The sequence below is a fragment of the Anser brachyrhynchus genome (assembly GCF_964034855.1).
Source record: "Anser brachyrhynchus genome assembly, chromosome: 20".
NCBI classification, from domain to species: Eukaryota; Metazoa; Chordata; class Aves; order Anseriformes; family Anatidae; genus Anser; species Anser brachyrhynchus.
Window position 1 is genome coordinate 9,762,006 of NC_137713.1, and position 18,636 is coordinate 9,780,641.

The following is an 18,636-nucleotide window of genomic DNA, read 5'->3' on the forward strand; positions in this document are numbered from 1 at the left end:
ATGACACAAGTGAGCAATAAAGCAAAAATTATTGTGGAGTCATTTTAGTTACGGAGTATTATTAAAGTTGCCATTTATTTCCTGTCATTTAATTGACTATGCTTGAATTAGACAGGCAAAATTGTCACTGATGCTCTGCTGCTGCGGAGGGGGTACGGAGTTTAACATCATACAGTGAGAGGGGAAGGGAAGCACTTCAGTGGGTCTCTGCTGCACAAGGGACACGTCTTGCCATACTGTTGTGCTGAGGCTGAAGTACTCCTGTGCCATACAAGGTGCCAAGACGAGGAAGAAAACTGTCGGTTTGTTGGTTTAAATCAGGCACAGACCGTGCAAGCTCTGGTGCTGGTCAGGATAGCTGCAGGATAGCTCTTCAGGTAGAATAGGGATCCTACTTAGAAAGAGTTCAGAAGGGAAGGACAGTTGGGGAAGTGGAACTAAAGAACTTATTTCTTGTCCTCGTTACAGCCTGAATAGTGATGGAAGAAGACGAAAGGCAGAAGAGGATGAAACTCTGCTTTTAAAAGGTCAAGCAGCATCAGTAATGAGAGAGCTGCACGTAGAGACATCTAGCACAGGTAAAGGAGCAGCCAGACTGCAAAACAAGGACAACAGCTCATCCTGTAAGTAACCTGATCAGACAGAGGGAGGTGTAGACTCAGTGATATTCATTCAGAGTGAATATCAGTTACTTTTCCACATCTTTCATTTTGTTCTTGTGTAAGTACTATTGAGAGGATTTAAAAACAATTCTGGTCTCATGCTAGAACTTCAGACAAGTACTCTGAGGTTCTTCAGGGCAGCACCACAAAAATCCTGCAGGGGCCCCTCCTCCCTTGCCACCTTTATTTATAGAGCTGTAGAGCAAATGTAATTACAAGTTGGTACAAATTAAATTGATTATCTGGTATTTCTAAACTTCTTGTCCTCTGGATACAGAAGAAAAACAAGAATATTTAAAAGTTAATATTTGGTATCTTTCTGATTTTAGATAATATTATTTTAGAATACAGTGAGAGGTAAGATTTTATTGTTGCATATTTCATAACAGTAACAGTCACCATAATGAAAACATCTCTGAGACAGAGGGTGAAATTTGTCCCTCCTCCTGCTCGGAACACAATCTGTCCCACTGGTTTTGAAGCCCAGCACAGGAGTAAATGTCACCTGGTGGCTGCAGTGGCGTTTGCAATCTAGCTGGCATTTTCTGTCACAGTTACTGGAAAATACCAAGGTACCTCCCAAGTCCTGGTAAAGTATTGATTGGAGGATGCTGGAGGAGGGCTGAGTTTAAAGACAAGCCGTGTATATCAAAGGAGTTGCTGATGGTTATAGCACATGCTGATAGCGTGGAAGGGGCACAGCCTTAGAGGAAATAACTCCCAGCCCTTTCTTTGAGAGCTGAGGCAGAGCCAAAGCATTGCACAGGCACTGCAAGGGTTTCCATTAGGGCATGCTTTAATCTAGCCCCGGTGTGGGCTTGATTCTGACCTCTCTCTGGGGGATGCTGGGACTGATGTCAGGTAAGGTTAGGCCTGACTCTCAGGCATGTATACAAAATCACAGCTATCAGAAGTGTCAAGTCGTATCTAGCTTGAAGTCCCTCAGAGTCAAGCTTTCCACAGTTATGCACAGGAATACTTCATGTGAGTACCTAAATATGGGTTCAGATCTTTTAAGCACCCAAGATCAAAAACCAGGCTGCAGGTTTGATCTTCTGTGACTTGTTTCCTCTCTGCTGAGTAAATCATGTCTCTGGCCACCGTGGTTTTTGGAGGAGGAGCTGTCCTCTGGCTCTAAAACTCTGCCGTGGCCAGTGGCACACAGCCCAGGGTCTTGTGGGGTTAAACTTCTTATTGAGGGATGAGAAACATGAACTTCAGGATAGCCTGGGCATCTTGTTCACTTGGCTTTTCTGAAACCTCAGGCTCTGTAACAGCCAGGGTTTAGAACAGCTTTGTGATGTGATAGCATAAAGGAGTGTAGAAGAGAGCAGTTCTTGGGGCCTGCAATGTTTTCCTGGTGCCCCCTTGTCCCGGAGGGCCCTTCCGCAGGGCCCCTGGCTAAATGCCTTGCTCCCCAGTCCTGGCACTGTGCCTCCAGGTGCCTGCATTGTAAGTGCATTCACAGCACCAGTGTCACTTCGTAAGTATGAAGTGATGCTCCATTAGACATTACTCCTGCTCTCGCCTTCCCCAGCTTCTGGGGAAAGTCTGATATGATCTCCCCTGTATTCCGTGCATGTTCCCAACTCTCAGCAGAGGATTTCCTCTGTTTCTATGTCCTAGCTTCTTGGAGGAAGCATTTTCTTCTGACCTGCTTTCTTTTGCATGTACTTCCTGTTCTACCCTACCACACTGCACCTGCTGGGTTGGTTTTCTTCTTCCCTGTTTATACTGGAAAAAGGACATACCAACCACAAGGTTAATGAGGATAAAACAAGAAACAAAGCGTAGGGAGGTTTATATGAATCTGACTTCTTATCCAAGACTGGGATAACAACTGTGTCTTTGGGGTGAGACCATAGTGAGAAGCATGAGAGACCTGCACTAATTGCTGTATAAGCAACTCAAGCCTGATGCTCTCCTGCCTTCTGCTGTTAATTCATCATTCCCTCAAGCTCCGCAGTCATGATAGTGGTGTGGTTTTGGGAGGACGGGGCTATATTGGCTTTAAAAAGGTAAATGTTTTAATAAACCAATCTGTGCAGCCAGTGTTGAAGTGCAACAAAGAAGGGACAGGCAGACGGCCATGTTGGGACAGAGGGCTGCTTTTGGTCGGGGAGGCAGCTCTGCTTCATCTGCACGCTGAAGTCCCTGTTGCTCAGGTATCTCCTCTTGCCTAATTAAATTGTCTGTGTGCTTAGGTGGAGAGAGATGCAAAGTGCAGAAACAGTGTACGGTGCTTACATAACCTAAGTGATTTCTGCAGCAATCATTGTAGGAGTTAGCTAATGGCAGGGTACGGGGCCTCCTGCTGAGTTTCCATTACCTTGTAATTTTCAGCTTGTTCACTGTTGCAAGAAAGCCCCTCTGTCTTGTAATTCCTCCAGCATTCATGTCTCATCTTCTCCAGACTTGAAGTACATAAGATGCTTTCTGCTGGGGGATTTATTGAGATAAGTTATTGAAGTCAAGCAGTGAGGCAAGCATCCAATATTATGCTATTCATCTCTGAATTTATGTTCCCACTTTCTTTTGAAGGTCTAATGTAATCACAAACAATTTGTTTTGTATATGTTTAAAAATTCATAATTTTCTTGTACAATGGAAAAAAACAGCACTTGTAGCTCATTAGTGGTTGGATTCACAAAACATCTGGCTTTTCCTTTTGATGTAATTTCTGTGTGACTAAAATTCTGCCTTCGTTTTGAGCAGTTCAAATGAGGAGGTACAATCACTCTGCCAGAAACCCATTAAATGTGCCCATGAGTCAGCCTGTGTAATCTTCCAAGTTTGTTTGGGAGGATTAGAATCCTTTTTCCCTCTGGCGTTTTCTGATCAGCTTTCCCAGGGTGTGGGAGAACCCCCTCCTGCTGACCCCCTGGTAAGGGAGATCCTTTCTGTCTCACTCTCTCTTTTTGCTCCTCTGTTGAACCCCCCGGAGCTCTGTGTGCTCGGTGCTGCACAAGCGCGTTGGAGGAGCGTGCCTGGCAGTGAGATCCAGGCCAAAGAAAGGCGGTAGGATTGTGCCTGCCCTTCAGCTGCTGATGCTAACAGGGCCTTTAGCAGAGATGTTAAGGACCTGATCTGCAAGTGTGGCAAGCACATCCAGCTCTGTTAGGTAGCTGCTTAGTTCGGGGCAGCTTAGTGCTTCTGGGATAAACCAGGCCCTGAAATCTGAATGATATCACTTGAGATGCATGTGGCCAAGCTGGGAATTAACCACGCCTTCTGCCTCCCATTCCATAGCCACAAGCCAGCCGTTTAGTTTTGAGAAGCTGCCATTTGTAGCCTGAATGTCCAGAAAGAATAAAAAGACCCCAGGAGGCACAGCAGATGAAGAGTCAGGCGCTGATCACAGGCAACGCTGCTGGTGTGAAGCATGGGCAAGGTCTTTAGGGCTTACTCCAAAGTGCAATGGAGTCGAAACGAGTCTCTCCTAAATGTCAGGTCAGGAGCTTACCACGGCTGTGTCAGATGTTAGAATGGTTGCTGCTGTGTGCTGCTAACATGATAGCAATTTTCTTCCAGGGCAACAAATCACACTGCCCAGGCTGATGGGGAGGAAATGTGACCAGACAGCAAAATTGCTAAATTTACAGCAATGCTGGTACATCCTGGGTCTGCAAAATCATGCGTTAAGCAGGATGTATTTTCCTATGCACAAGGTTAACAGTATGCTCGAGCTATTCAGTTCCTGAGAAGCAAGGTGAGAAAGCAGCCTTAAGCTCAGCAAAGCCCCGCGTAAAACTTCAGAGGAGGGCTGTCTGCCCAAGTGACTCAGTAGCAGCTGATAGCCCCTGATAGCCTCCCGCCATGTCAGTCAGCCTGGGCAGGTTCCTGCATTTATTGAGCTGAATCCACTTCCAGCCCAGTGGAAATTTCAGACATTCAATGCAGATCTGCACCTGCCTGGCCTGGTTGTTAAAAGGCTGAAGCTGCAACTGGGCTCTTTCCAGAGCAGCTTCTGTTTCCAAATACAAGTGCAAAATATTGTGGAGGCTCTCTGTCACTGGGAGATGCTCACACTCCCCCTGAGATTAGCTTTCTGCAACCATATTGCTTTGTTTTGCATTGCAATTCATGTTTCACGGATGTGTAAATGTATTACTGCCAAGGCACAACCACGTGCTGACAGTGGGTGGCTCACCTCTGCCTCCAGTTCATGTGCACTTCTCTCATTGCCTGTTGGCCTCCTGTATGGATCCTGCTGCTCTGGCAGGATGCACTTCACATTCCTGAGGGTAAACCTCATTTCTAAGGTGCACCCACTGGTGGCAGCATCCTCCAAATAGATTTCAGTGGTGTGGCCCACCACTGGCGCGGTCTGCAGCTGTTTGGTCTCCCCTATGGTGATGCTGTTGGATAGAAAAATGATGTTCCGTGAGGGCAGGAAGGTCTCTGCAGGAGAACCTCGCAGCAAGGCTGGCAAAAGCCTCAGAGCCTGGTTGACTTCAGTACAGCTCTGCGTGTGGTCACAGCTGAGGATGAGTCTCCTTGCTCCCCAGCCAGTTCCCCATGTTCAGGAGGCTGTGTTTGGCTGTATTTGGATGGGGTGGAAAGGGTGCCAACTGCAAGGCTTAGAAACAACTTTAGCTGTGAACTTGGACCATAGTCTGGGAGCTGAGCTCATTTTCTTGTCATCAAATGTGTCTGGAGGAGGCTGCTTTTTCTATTTAGAAGATGTCTACATGCACATCGTCCTCCTGTGCTATAGTAAATCTTTCCTCATTTTTCTTTCCTTGCAGTTATCCAGCAGCTACCCATGCACTCCAACCTGTTCCAGAGACTTTAACTATCTGTGTAATGTAATTATCCAGCAATGCGTCGAGTCAGTTGAAGCTCTCAGAGGCATTTGTAAGGCCAGAATTTTTTTTTCCCACTAGCAGATCTTGCAGATGTGCACCGTAGCTTCTGATGCCTGATAATGTCACCTTTACAGAGAACACAATTACAAATGGATTCAGTGGAACTTGATTAACCCGTAGTTACTACTTTTGTACAGACAAATGTCAGGAGACTTCATAGTCAGTTCATGAGTGAATGACTTGTCCAACTTTAACTTTTATAGAAACCCAGACTATATTGCACTTATTCTAACCTGATGATTTAAAAACACCTCGGCTTTAAAAAGAAGCAGCCCTTTCTTTTGATTTAAAGTGTTGTTTTCCTTATTTATTTTTGACAAGGAGTGGCATTGTTGACTCTTAGGGAACCTTCTGAAGTAGCATCGCTCTGCCTACTGCTGAAATTTGCACTCTGGGGAATACCCTAAAGTTTCAGGAACACAGATTGTTTCATCAAAACAGGACTTTGAGAACAGTGAAAATTGTGTGTACCAAGTTTAATCCTAGTGTAAACTGACATCCCAGTTCTACTGAATGCAACAGAGTTTCTTCAAATATATTTATGTCAAGCTTTCTTTAGTAATTTTTGGTAGATCAAGAGGATTATTTCAAGAATACCAACAAACATCTGACCCGACTCAAGAAGTTCATCTAGGTATTTTCAGCTTATGTTGTGCATATTTGGAGATTCTCTGAATACACAGCAGTTTTAGCAGCTAAAATATATCATATTTAAAACAAAGCACAGCTTGGAAAACTTCTGCTTCCATGTCAAGGGCTTCAGACCTTACTCCAAGATCACTTGTGGAATCCTGGTCTGTGACTTGGTACAGAGGAGGTTATATGCGTCCCTAAGTCTTCTGGTTTGAATGTAGCTAGTATGTCCCTCTGCCTGTTTATACTTGTCGTGCTGGAGTTCTAGTTAGTCTGTGCTGCAAAAACTTGCAGAGTTTAAAACCTGTGCCCGTTTGCCCCATAGATCTGAGTCCTAATCATAACTCGGAACTCCTCTGCTTTCTTTTTCAGAAACACAATGTGCTTCCCTGAAATGGCTGTTGCAGGTACAGGCACACGGTGAACCACAAAGCCACAGGCACACAAGGTCTCATGTACATCTCCTCCTGGAAAGGGGTGTGGAGAGGGATTTCCATGCAGCAGATGGCAGGACATTGCTTCATCTGTCATTAGGGAGAGCATATGACAGTGAGCTGTGGAATATAAGAGCCTTAGAAGGGAGAAAAATTAGAAATAAGAAAATAAACAAAACCTACTAGTACACTACATTCTCCTCGTGTGGTAGGCCTCAGATATCATTGTTAAATATTGATATCTCCATTATTCTCCTCCAACAAGTAGTAAACACTCACACACCCTCTCGTAGGCAGAAGACGACCCGGCTGCGCAGGGCTGTTTGGTTGAAGCCTTCAGAAGTCCCGTGCAGTCCGCGTAACATCTGTGAGATGTTGACAGCATATGGTCGGTGCGAAGGCAGACGGGATGAGCGCCGTGGTCTCTTCTGGCCCTAAGGCCTATCAATCCCTGTCCACTCGCTGCGTGGCAGCCAGTCTGTGCCTTGGCACGGCTCTGAGCACAGGAGCGGGAGGCCAGGGCTGGCTTTGCGGTCGGCTGAGCAGCTCGGCACTGCTCCTTTTCCTGAGCGGTACGTGCGGCAGTGAGCTTGCCCTGATGGGGACACCGTGCCGTGTAGTGCTCTGACTGGGTGACGTTGGGAGTTTGGACCTACATCTCCTTGTTGCAGGGACGGAGCCTTTCCGTAGCATCGTGTTTTGCAGTGCTGCATTTCCATGTGTACAGCCCGTGGGCTACTTGGAAAAATAAAGCCTTTGTGTCTGACAGAACCAAACCACCTTATCTCCCCACCTCTGCTTCTGTCTGAAGGTTACCTGAGGACTTAGTTTGAAGGATCAGTATTTGTAAAGGGAGTCAAATTGCCTGAGGTGTTACTGAAACTATGCCAAATGCTTGACATAGGGATTTACATCGGTTTATTTATCTGCTTCTTCCTTGCACCTTTCTGTAAACACACGTCCGTAACTGCTATCAGGTACACTGCGGTGTGAAGCGCTGCCCTGGTAAAACATGACAGCTCTTCCCCAGTGCTTTCAGGGCTTCAGATGGAAGAAGATGGAGAATTAAAAAGTGATCTCATTATCCTCTATTGTGCATTAACAAAACCCTGGCACTAACACAGCGAATACAGATGGATGTGAAAATAATTGCTTGGTGCAAGTCGGATTTGGATTTTTTCGCTCACTTTATTATCTGGATGCTGAGGGGAATATTAGTGAATTATGACATGGGAAAGTAGGTCAACATCAAACCTGGAATGGAGGGGGAATGTGGTTGAATAGTACAAGACTGACCTGCTTGTAGATAGGCAGTTGAAAGGCGTACTGAATTGCCACCAGAACGATCCAACGTCGCTGACTCTGCTTGCGCTTTTGAAGAGCTTGGCAGTGAAGCAGTTGTGTAGACATATGTCCTTTAAAAAAAAAGAGGAAGGAACCCAGTATTGATTTAGACAGAAAAGTCAAATGTTTCTGCTGCAACTGTGGCAATAAATTCAAAAATAATTCAAGAGCTTCTGGCTCTCAACATGACAGGCCAAGGGGATATGCCTCCTGGAGTAGAACCTCCCCCAGGGGTGGCAGAGAGCAGTGGGAGAGGATTAATGACTGCACTGCTGAACCATGCACAATGCACAACATTAGGAGGGCTTTGCTATAATGAAACCTTCAGCCTTCAGCTGCCTTGCAGACTCTCTGAATAGCAGCTGCCAGCACTGTGGAGGAGCTCGGCACAATAGAAAAAGGGTCAGACCGAAAAAGTGGAGCTGGAGTTAAAAACTAGTAAAGAGATAAGGGAAAAATAAGTGTGGAGAGAGGATTTTTTTTCTTTCCTTTTCCCTTTTTTTTTTTCCTGTGGAAGCAGCTGATTGCAGCATTCCTTGATGAGACAGCCATCGTCCTGGGAGATGAGGTTTACATGCAGGGATCCCCATGATTTCTCCCAGCGACTGGCCAGACAGTTTTACAACCTGCTTTTAATGGCTAGAGTGAAGTGCCATAGCTAATCCATCTTACTCATTGTCTTATCTTTATTTCTGGGCCTGCAGTGATGAAGTGGAGCCTCATCATGTGAGGTGCCATACCACCACAGACTAAACACACTCTTCCTGCTCCAAGATGCTTACAACGTCAGTGTCAGAGGAGGCAAAGGAAAGCTCAAGGAAGAAATGAGGTGAGGAGCTGTTACACCACTTGTCCTCTTTGATGTTAATAGCAAAGAGGAAGCTGCTCCTAAAATGCATCAGACTCCTCGCTGTCTTTAAACCATGCTTTTCTACAGTTAAAATGGATTAGAAAAAGAGAAAAGTGTCATCTCACAGGTGATGTAACTGAATGTTGACTTGGTTGACTGCAATTTGGAGCAGCCTTGGTGTGATTTAGCTCTGGGGAGCAGATAAGCACATAAGGGAAATTTTGGACCAAGCCATTATGAACCCCGTCAGCCTCGTCAGGAAACTGGAAGGGAGTTTTCCCATGGCAAACCTGATAAATGAGGTGGTGCTCAGATGGTGCCGTAGTCTTTGAGATCCAAAGTCTGTTCTGTTACAGGTGCATCAATGTGCAAAACCACAGGGAGATTAGGATTTTTGAACAAAAGGGAAAAAAAAAGAATAAAAAATAGTTGTTAGGAGACATGGCTGCTGCATTTGCTTATTACATCTTGTTGAACATTTTTAACAATCCTCACAAGTATCTCAGGCTATTATGGCAAGGGCATTGCATGACTTGCAAAAGCCTAAGAAATAGCTAAAAAAATGCACACACACTTCTCTAAACAGAGAGGTGAAACCCGGGGAACCTTTGGTTTCGTGGCTTGATGCAATCAGGGAGCAGACAAATTTTCCTGCCCTTAAATGCAATGGCTTTCACTGGTCTGGTATTTAAGGGAATAACCTTTAACACAAGGCTGCTGCATTGCCCTGATAATAATCTGTCTGCATAATCTCCTGAGGGCTTTTTAGGTTCAGCATGTTTTGCTTTGTAGGAGTCGCAGTTCTGTCTGTCTTTTAAATACCACCTGTGTGCTCGTCCCCTTGGGTAAGCACTGCGGTACTGCCCCTGAGCCAGACCCCCTCTGTGACCCCCTCTTACGTCCTTCTTCGCCTTAGTTCCTTGTCCTGTGGGATGGGAATGCCACCATACCTCTAGAAAGTGTTTGTCATGTCCTGCGGATTTGGTGACAGTGTGTTGTGAAGCCAGCTGAAGTACAGGTTACCAGGGTGTTGTTGGAGTGTTACCTCAATGCATTTTTTCTCTTCATATGGCTAATTGATGCTGGAAGAAGCACTGATCTGAAATAAAGCGATACAAATTTTGTATGGCTTCCTGGACAGCACCAGTGTTGCTCTAGCTTTTGCCTTACACAACAGAGATCAGAATAGGGCTTGTTCTGCACTTCAAAGAGGAGCATGATCATGTGGAGCATGGGTTGCATCGGTTTAGTTTGGTTTGGATAGGATGGGATTGGTTTTCCTCCCAGCTGTGCCTAACAAAGGCAACTTTATACAGTTACATTGCATGGCAAGTTGGAATTCGATTTTGTGGACTTGACAAAGATTTCATTCAGCACAGGGATTTGCATAAAATGGCTAATGGTTTGTGCTGTAGCGATACAAAAGTCAATAACAACGTCAGGGGAAATAGGACAGATCAGTGTAAAATGAGAATGCCAACCAGGATGCTGGCAGCGTGGAGATGAGGCTGAGAAAACGCCAGCATAGGCGAACAAAGGAGTCCCTCGCTGCTGGCACGGAGCATAACCCCAAACAGCACAGCAGAAAACAGGTACCTCCAAAGCAAGCGGTGGCTACATGCCACCCCGAGGAGAGGGCATGGCACGTAGGGGCACGGGGAAGCATTTAGAAAAGAAAAGAAAAATGTTTTATCTGAATACTAAGGCAGAAAGCTTCAGCTTATTTATCTGCTTTTGAATTTTAATGATCAGTTCGAGTGATAATTACAGAATTTCTATATTTATATAAAACCAGCACATAAAATAGCACAATTTGATATTTATGAAGTGCCAGTTTTCCATAAATACAGAGATTTGTTAATGAGCGCTGGGAACTATTCATTAAAATTCAGAAGTAGATAAATAATGAATAGGAATTGCTGTTTATTCATTAAAATTCTCCAAAAAAAAAAAAAAAAAAGAAAAAATATCTCCTCACGTATTGTTGATGAATCCAGCCTGTTTTATAAGCGTTTTGTTTTAATTAATGCCATTTGACACTATTAGTGCCAAAATAGCAGAGAGTCATTCGCACATTGCAGGCTCTAAGTAGGGCTGCATTAAAGCTGTCCAAGGCCCTAGGATTTAACAAATCTGGGCCCAGTTTGAGCATCCATGACTGCTGTAGGTTCATCCCCACCGGGGTTGGAGGGGTCACACAGTGCCTGTGTGTGCACCGCGGGGTCCTGTGCAGACCTGGTGCCTCCTCATGGGGCTTCTGCCCTGCCTCTGAAGGAGGTTTTATCCTTCTCCAAATGAACGCTTTGCTGATAAAATTTCTGCAGAACAGTCAATTTCAGAGTACAAGTTAGAGGTTTTGTGTCAAGCTATCTGCAAACTCATCCGAAGACAAATATGTGCTATATTTGGGTCCTTGGTTTTCAAGCCTCACCCCTGTGCTCTCTAACTGACAGCTGGGCTTCTCAGGAGGGTGGACCTTGACCCAGGTCCTGGGCACAACATTTTTCTTTGTGCCCCTCGCCCTGCTTTGGGAGGGTGGTGAGCATCTCGGACAGGGATCTGTCCTTGGAGCTGTGCAAGGGCACTGCAGCGGGGTCAGGGGGTGTGGTGCCATCTGGCTCGAGCCCTGCGTACTTCGGGTTGTCCGGGGGCACACCCAGTGGAGTGCAGTTGGTAAGCAAATGGATAGATGTGTAAGAAAGCGGACAGATGTTTGAAACATCCCTCCACACCATACACAGGCGCCTCTGGAGCAGGCTTTGTCTTAGCAAGGTTAGTTTGGTTCAGTGTAATTGCCAAGTTTGGAAGAGCTTTGCTGGGTCTGGAAGCCTGCATATTTATATAACACATAACAATGCATGAGCTGACCATCAGCTTAACATTCAGACCAGTGAAAAATCTGGAGCAGCGTCATGTTGTGAGCTAGGCCCGGGCTTTCAGGAAGGAAACTTTCAGACAAAGCCCTCTGGGTTAAAGCATTGCCCTTTTCTTCCTCCCTACCTGTGGCCGCCTTTTGTGCTCCCTTTCATTGCCTTGTTCCATATATACATTTGCTTCTAGGCTCTTTGAAGTGTCCTCCATGCCACGGAAGCTGCTGCTCTGAATGCCGATGAGCGTCTGCCAAAGCCTGGCAACGTTTTGTTGGTTCTGGGCCCTCCAGGAGAGCTCACCTGCTTCACCGCAGCTGGCGCAGGAGCCTGGGGTCGGAGCCGAGGGGGTTTCTCCCCATTGCCTTCGGGGGCACTGGGTCAGGCCCCGCGGGGAGCTGGCGATCTCATTTCTGGCTCTGGCTGTGGAGCACAAGAGGAAAAGTAACGCTGTCAGTTGTGCAACTGTCAAGAACACAAGGTAAAGGGTTGTCAGGAAGGACATGGAATTGGAAATGAGGATTCAGGGGCCCCTTTAAAAGAGCTCTTGTCTTTTTTTTTTTTGAAATGAAGACAGACAAAATGGATCTTAGTATATTAAAAAAGGTGTTAACGGTATTTGGCTTGTAAAAGGTTCTCTTTCCACCTTTCATTCCTTCTGTCTCCCCTTGACCTCTTGCCTTTCCCTGAAAGTTGGATATAAAACAATAAAATGTGGGGTTTTATGTAGAATACCAAATCGGCTCCTGTGGGGAACAGAATTAATTCTACTCAGGAGCAGAAAACGAAACCCAGAAGCATCAAAGCGTAGACATAAATTCAATATCCCACTGAGCCCATCACTTAGGATACTTCACCCTTTCCTGCATGTCTATCTTTCAATCAAATGTAGATGTAGGGAAGGGGTTTATTTTAGTTTAGCCTGGTGTTACAAAAGCGGAAGGGAAAGAGCAGCAGCAGTTGCTGTCTGTTTGCAGTGTGAGGTTTATAATTTCACAAATGCCAAATGCATTAATCCAACCTGTCATGTTGCAGCTCTGTTTGTAGATCAAATGGGATTAAAAGATTTAGTTGAAGCTTTCTTGATACATTTAAATAATATGACTAGAAATCTAATATTCAGAGAAATGAATATTTTAGAAGTACAATTTGAAACACCTGATACGTTAACACCCACCGTATTAAAAAGGAGCAGAAGGGAGGTTGACCGAATCCTGCAAAACACGTCAATAATGCACACCATTTTTAGCATCGGGAAACTGGCCTGGCTCCTGCTCTGACATCACTGGGTTCATCCACCTCTGGAAATCCAAGCAGGATGCTTTAGTGCAATTACTCCTGTGCAGGGCTAAGCAGTAAGCATATGCTTACACACTTTGCTGGACAGGACGTTTAAAAATTGCTACTAAGCTTGTCTTTTCCCTTTATTTTTTCCCATCATACCCATCGCTTGTTTATTCTGTATGAGGGAGAACTGGCCTAATCTTTTGTCTTTTTTTACTCCGTGACATCTGATTAAAAGAAAATGAAATGCGTCTTTTAAGTGGTGTTAAGTGCCTCTGTTCCTCCCAGAGGCAGGAAGTCTGGCACACAGGTCTTGTTAGCAGGAGCAGTAGGGGCTGTGTGAATGGATAAAGTGTTGGTGTAAAACACCTATTCAGGACTAGTTCTGCACCCAGGACATCTGGTTGCGGTGTGAGTAGACGTATACAGAGCTGCTCAGGCTTTTGTCTTGCGCTCATAAGTGGGCATCGGTGGCTGGAATTCAGCTCAAACTGTGCAGTTCCTGGACTGTAGGCAGTCCATGATGGTTCATGTCAATGGATTGCAACATCGTGCCAGCTTGAAAAAAAAATAATTGAGGATTTAGAGCTTGTTTTGAAGGAAATAAGGTTTATGATCTGGAGAGAAATAAGGACACATCACATGGCCCTACCTGTAGTAGATGTACTGGCTTTCAGTAGCAGTTTTTGGTTAGGCAGCTGCGTCTCAGTGGACTTGATCTGCCTGAATTTCTATAAAGAATGTAATAAAACAATGCAAGATATTACACACTCATGCAGGTACACTAAGCAAATAAAGGGAGAAGGCAGATTACAAATCTTTCAAGGGCTGATACTGGGGTTTATGATTTTACTATTGTCTTGTCCAAAAAGTAGATGTGAACCAACTGGCGATACAACCTTGGAGTGGGCATCAGCAATCCCGAGGTACCAGCAGCAGAGAAACATCTGGGTGAAACTGGGTGAACTTGGGGATGGGAGTAAAAAAACAAGTAAAATTTAACGACACAAAGGGCCTGGTCACGCTGACAGTAAGAGGTTATTTTTAAAAACATACATTTTTCTGTTAGGCACAACAGAGTGAGAGAGACAGCTGAGTGCATTAGGCCAAAACTAGGCTAGGAAACTACAAAGTGTGGTGGGAGACATGACCCAGAGCAGTCTGAGGCAGTTCTCAGCCTGAGGGAAGCACTGGCCTTGCTGCACAAAGCCAAGGTGGGACTCTGAGGGAAACGATGCACTGTTAGAGCTGCCTGTGCTGCAGAGGGATGAACCCGCCCTGGAAGAGCTGGAGATGGGCTGCAAAGGGTGATCAAGAAGATGAAGAGCTTCACTCAGACAGAGAGCTTTGGTAGCGTGGCTGAGCAGAGATACGGTTGCTCTTTCTAAGCCCACAGGGAGGAAGGGAGTTTATGCTGCGATGGAGAAGAGCTATTGAAGAGAACAAATAGGCACAGACTGGCCATCAATAACCTGGAAACCTCGAGCTGTCACGGGGAGGAAGTTCTGGAGCAGCCTCTGTATAGCAGGAGGAGGGGGGCGAACTTACCCAGTTTTATTACAGATCCTCTTTGGGGTTTGTTTGACAGGGCTGCTTCCCGCAGTCACAGGAGACCAGACCCCCTCAGCACGGCTAGGGATGCTGACAGCAGTGATGCTAATGGTAATTAACCAAGCCCGGTCGACTCGGACTCTGGCCAGCTGAAGGTCAGTTACATTGCCAGGGGCACAGGTTTGCTAGAAGCGGCTGGAGGGTAAGAAGAGACAGTCTGGAGGGTGGGGGAGGTTTCTGCAGTGCTAGGCACCGAGCTGGGAGAGGGTAAAAAGCAGAGATTTGGGTAGTGTTGCTGGATGTCATAGGAGCTGAGAAGAGAACTGCTGCACCTTTATGTTCATGGCTGTATGTTATTCTGCAGTGTTCCAGAAACTTCTAAAAGCATCAGCATGGTCCTTACCAGGAATCGAGTGCAGCTGATGCTGACTTAACATAAATACTGATGTCTTTGGAAGAATCTTAATTCCTTGGCTATTCACTCTGCCAGTCTGTCCATTTGAGACAGGCCAGTCGAGAATGAAAGAGGGTTAAAATTCTTGCTACCTACTTTTGTTTGAAGAAAACATATGAAGCTTTGGAAAGAAAATCATTGCCATGTTAACATCTCCTTTTTCAAAATGCAGTGTAGTAGTTAATAGAAACATTGCATGTATATTTGCCAAATCAGCAGCTAGTTTAGCAGGGACCCTGATTCTGTGTCATTCTGAAGTTTGTGTGATGTTTTTGTCCTCTGTCCCAAACTGTCCTAACCTGTCTTCCAAAGCACAGGCATTCATTATGTCATTTACCATCTCATTGCACATTCTTGTACCTTATAAGCTTCCTGTCTTTTAAACTATGTTATATATATGCAAAGGAATTTCCCTTCTGCCTTCTGTTCTTAACCAAGAAAATAAATCACAACCAAACTTACAGACTCCATCTCTTGCATGGCACAGAATAGTTCCATGTTGTCTCTTCTGCTTTTTCCCCACCTATCTGAAATTCTCTTACCTCCTGACACAGTGAGAACTGCATGCTGTGGAAAATCACAGTGTCTCTGTTAGATATTTCTGACAAGCCCTGGTATTATCCAGGGAACAATCCGTTACTTATATATCGAGAAGTGAGAGCATGTGCCTTTAACTCATGTTATCTCACTGTGATTTCAAATATAAACACTTCTCAGAAGTGGGAGAATAAAACTGAAGGCTTTAGGATACTGTCATGTCCAGTTACAGTCAAGCTTCACATTGCAGCCTGCTTTTGAAAGTAAGAAATGGTGGGGTTTTTGGTCCATGCATTTTGGCTTAGCTAAGCAGATGTTTTGTTGTTGAAATGTTTCAAAGCAATGGTTTCTTTGCAAAATATTTTTCAGGGGTGAAATATCTGTCCAGGTCTTATAAGAAAATTCTAGATCTTAAGCTAGGTCCAGTCATAGAGTGTCTGGTACCTGGGGCCAGTTGTGGTTAAGCAGCTAGGACTAACGCTGGAAATGCCTAGGTGGATTTCTGGAGACGCTCAGATGGCCACTTCTCCGGTGAACTTAGAGCCTGTTTTCTCAAGATGGGGATGGAGGGGAGTTTCCATAATTTAACTGTAGGCACCGAGATTAGCAAGGCTGAGGTGACAGGGGTGCTGAGAACCCACCTGCCCTGGCCAGAGCTGTCGCTGGGGTCCCCTCCTCTGCCAGCGCCACCTGGGGCTGGGCTGCTTGCTCCCGACAGCGGTGTGGCCTTGCTCGTAGCCAGCACTGTGAGGGCGTGGGCTGCTGAGAGCCCTGTGGGCCTCATAAAGCACCCAGGTCATGTTTAAAAGACTAGTTGCCCTGAACTCCTCTTACCCTAAATGGACCCGAAGCACTCTCAGCTCTGAACGGAGCTGTCCTAAGGCAAATGGGCTCGGAAGCCCAGCACTTGGATTGGATTTCAGAAGCAAAGAGGACAGATTCCCCTGCCATTGCCTCTGAGGATTTCAACCTAAGCACCTTTGCTCTTTTGGAATTCCACCTAGCATCCAAATACCTTTACGTCTCTGATCACTATTTCAGGAGAAAATGAGTGCTGTGGGCCAGCAAGCCCTGGACCTGCCTATTTGTACTCATAAAGCCTTCTGGGTTTGATGCATTGCTCACATGCAGAAGGTTCCTGACGCACATATGTACTCACAGGAGTAAGACCCAAAGCAAATCGAGTTATGCATGACATCAAGACACACTTGCAAAAACAATTTTAATCAATTACAACTACAATCGCATGCTGTACAAGCCACAACTGGATTGTCTTATGTACCAGCCGATCATATTGGGCATGTAAGATTAAATTAAAGTTTTCTAATTGCGTTTAGGAACATACAAAATGCTACAGTCTAAAGTGTAGCAAATTAATTCTTCAGGCATAGCCTAATTGGATGGAAATTGATTTATCATGTTTGGACCAAATGAGCCGGTAAGGCATGACTAGTAACCGTGAGGTAAGGAGAGCACCATGCATGTGTCAGTGCTGGTTAGAGAAGAGAGTATGTCCAGAAGAAATGAAGGGTGTTACATTGGAAAGTCTCTCTGAAGGGGGAAGAAGTGACATATTCACGGTCTCTTGTTCATCTGTACAGAGTGACTGAAAAGCCTTTGATTATTTCTGAAACTCCAGGATACAGCTAGGTTAGTAAGGGAAGGAGAACATTATTTTCTTAGCCTCTGTAAATATTATTCTGCAAAAGGAGGATTTCAGCTGTTATACTAATGCACTGAAGAAATGGGTATAAAATTTCTCCTTTCTAAGAGTCATGCAGAATTTTTGGGTGGCCAAGCAATAGGGCCAGGGCCAAAGGCATCCACGTAAAAGGTCTCATCCTCTGTAGCAGGCAGCCAGTTTTAGAGCTGATGTTGTGTCTGTTTAAACTCCCTGTAGATCTGGTTAAACTCGGTAGCACTATCCGATAGTGATGGCACAGCAAGCTTTTATTGCTTGTGGGATATCTGGGCAGAGATGGTGGGGGAATATGGTGCTTCCACCATATCATATGCTGTTCTGTGCCTGTCGTGCCTCATCTCGTGCATTATTGAATGCTTTGCATTGCACAAAACTTTGTGACTTAACGTCCTTTTGTGGAGGCTGATCATGAGGTGGTCTGCTGGGAGAAAAAGCGTGTTGTAACCAAAGCCTGGACCCCGGCTGTGGGAGGGTGTGACCATGGGCTTCGTGATGGCTTAGAGGTGGGATGGAAGTGCTTGAAAATAATCTTTGTGAATTCAGGACAGAGCCTTTTTTATTCATTGCTTGTATTTTCTGAAGCAAGTGGAATATCAGCGATATTTTTAAGAGATGAATGGGCCTGGTAATGGCCCCCTCTCCTAAGGGTCAGTGTCACCTGCTCAGTACATCTTCACTTCTCCATTTATGAAAGAATGAATGTTTTCCATTTACCCCAGTCTTATATCAGAAAGGAGGATATTTGAACCAAACTAACTGTTTCAGATTGCCTACTATACATGTTCAAGAGATGCCTAGTATTATTAATAATACAAGTAAAATTAAATTTGCTTTATCACTGTGAGAGGAAGAAGAATAAAGTTTATTAAATATCCCCACCAAAAATGCTGACTTACTGAAAATAACAGGTCTCCATTAACAAGAAGCTAATTTGCCATAAAGAATTGCTTTGCTTATGTAAAGGGACCAATTGCTCTAATTGTGGGCAGCGCACAAAATGCTTCCTGGAGAAGCACTGTGCATTCTTGGATTTTAACTGCACAGGTTCTTGGAGTTCTGCTTTCCCCAAAGTGAAATGCAAGCTTTAATCATCTGGAAAATTAGAGGATGGCATTTGGGGTATAAACAAAAACCTGAGGAGAGATGCTGCTTGCTTCCCAGTGAGAGTCCAGCTTTCACAGTAACTAAAAGGGATGTTTCTCTTGTGACTTACAGGGTGAACCTGCAGAAAAACTCACTGCTGCTCAGTATCCCTAGAGGTTAATTTTGAGGGCGAACAGTTTTGAGTGAAGAAAATCCTCAGTCTGTAAAGGATGTATCTGCCTTTGAGCAGAGCCTTGCAGTTACTCACAGCTGGGCTGCCTGTCCCAAAGCCTGTGTGGGAGGGAACACTATGATGGCTTTCTGTTCGCTCCTCTTCTTCCAAAGAGCACACAACACATCCAAGGCA

At 45.1% G+C, this 18,636-nt stretch overlaps 1 protein-coding gene across 1 annotated transcript in view; it reads left to right on the forward strand.

Annotated features, from left to right (window-relative positions):
• LOC308180671 (uncharacterized protein) overlaps positions 1–18,636 on the forward strand; it is a 463,846-nt gene that overhangs the window by 311,168 nt on the left and 134,042 nt on the right. Inside the window, exon 2 of the mRNA XM_080562720.1 lies at positions 469–578. Within this exon, the coding sequence (XP_080418846.1) occupies positions 469–578 (110 nt within the window). The remainder of the gene's footprint in view (positions 1–468; positions 579–18,636) is intronic.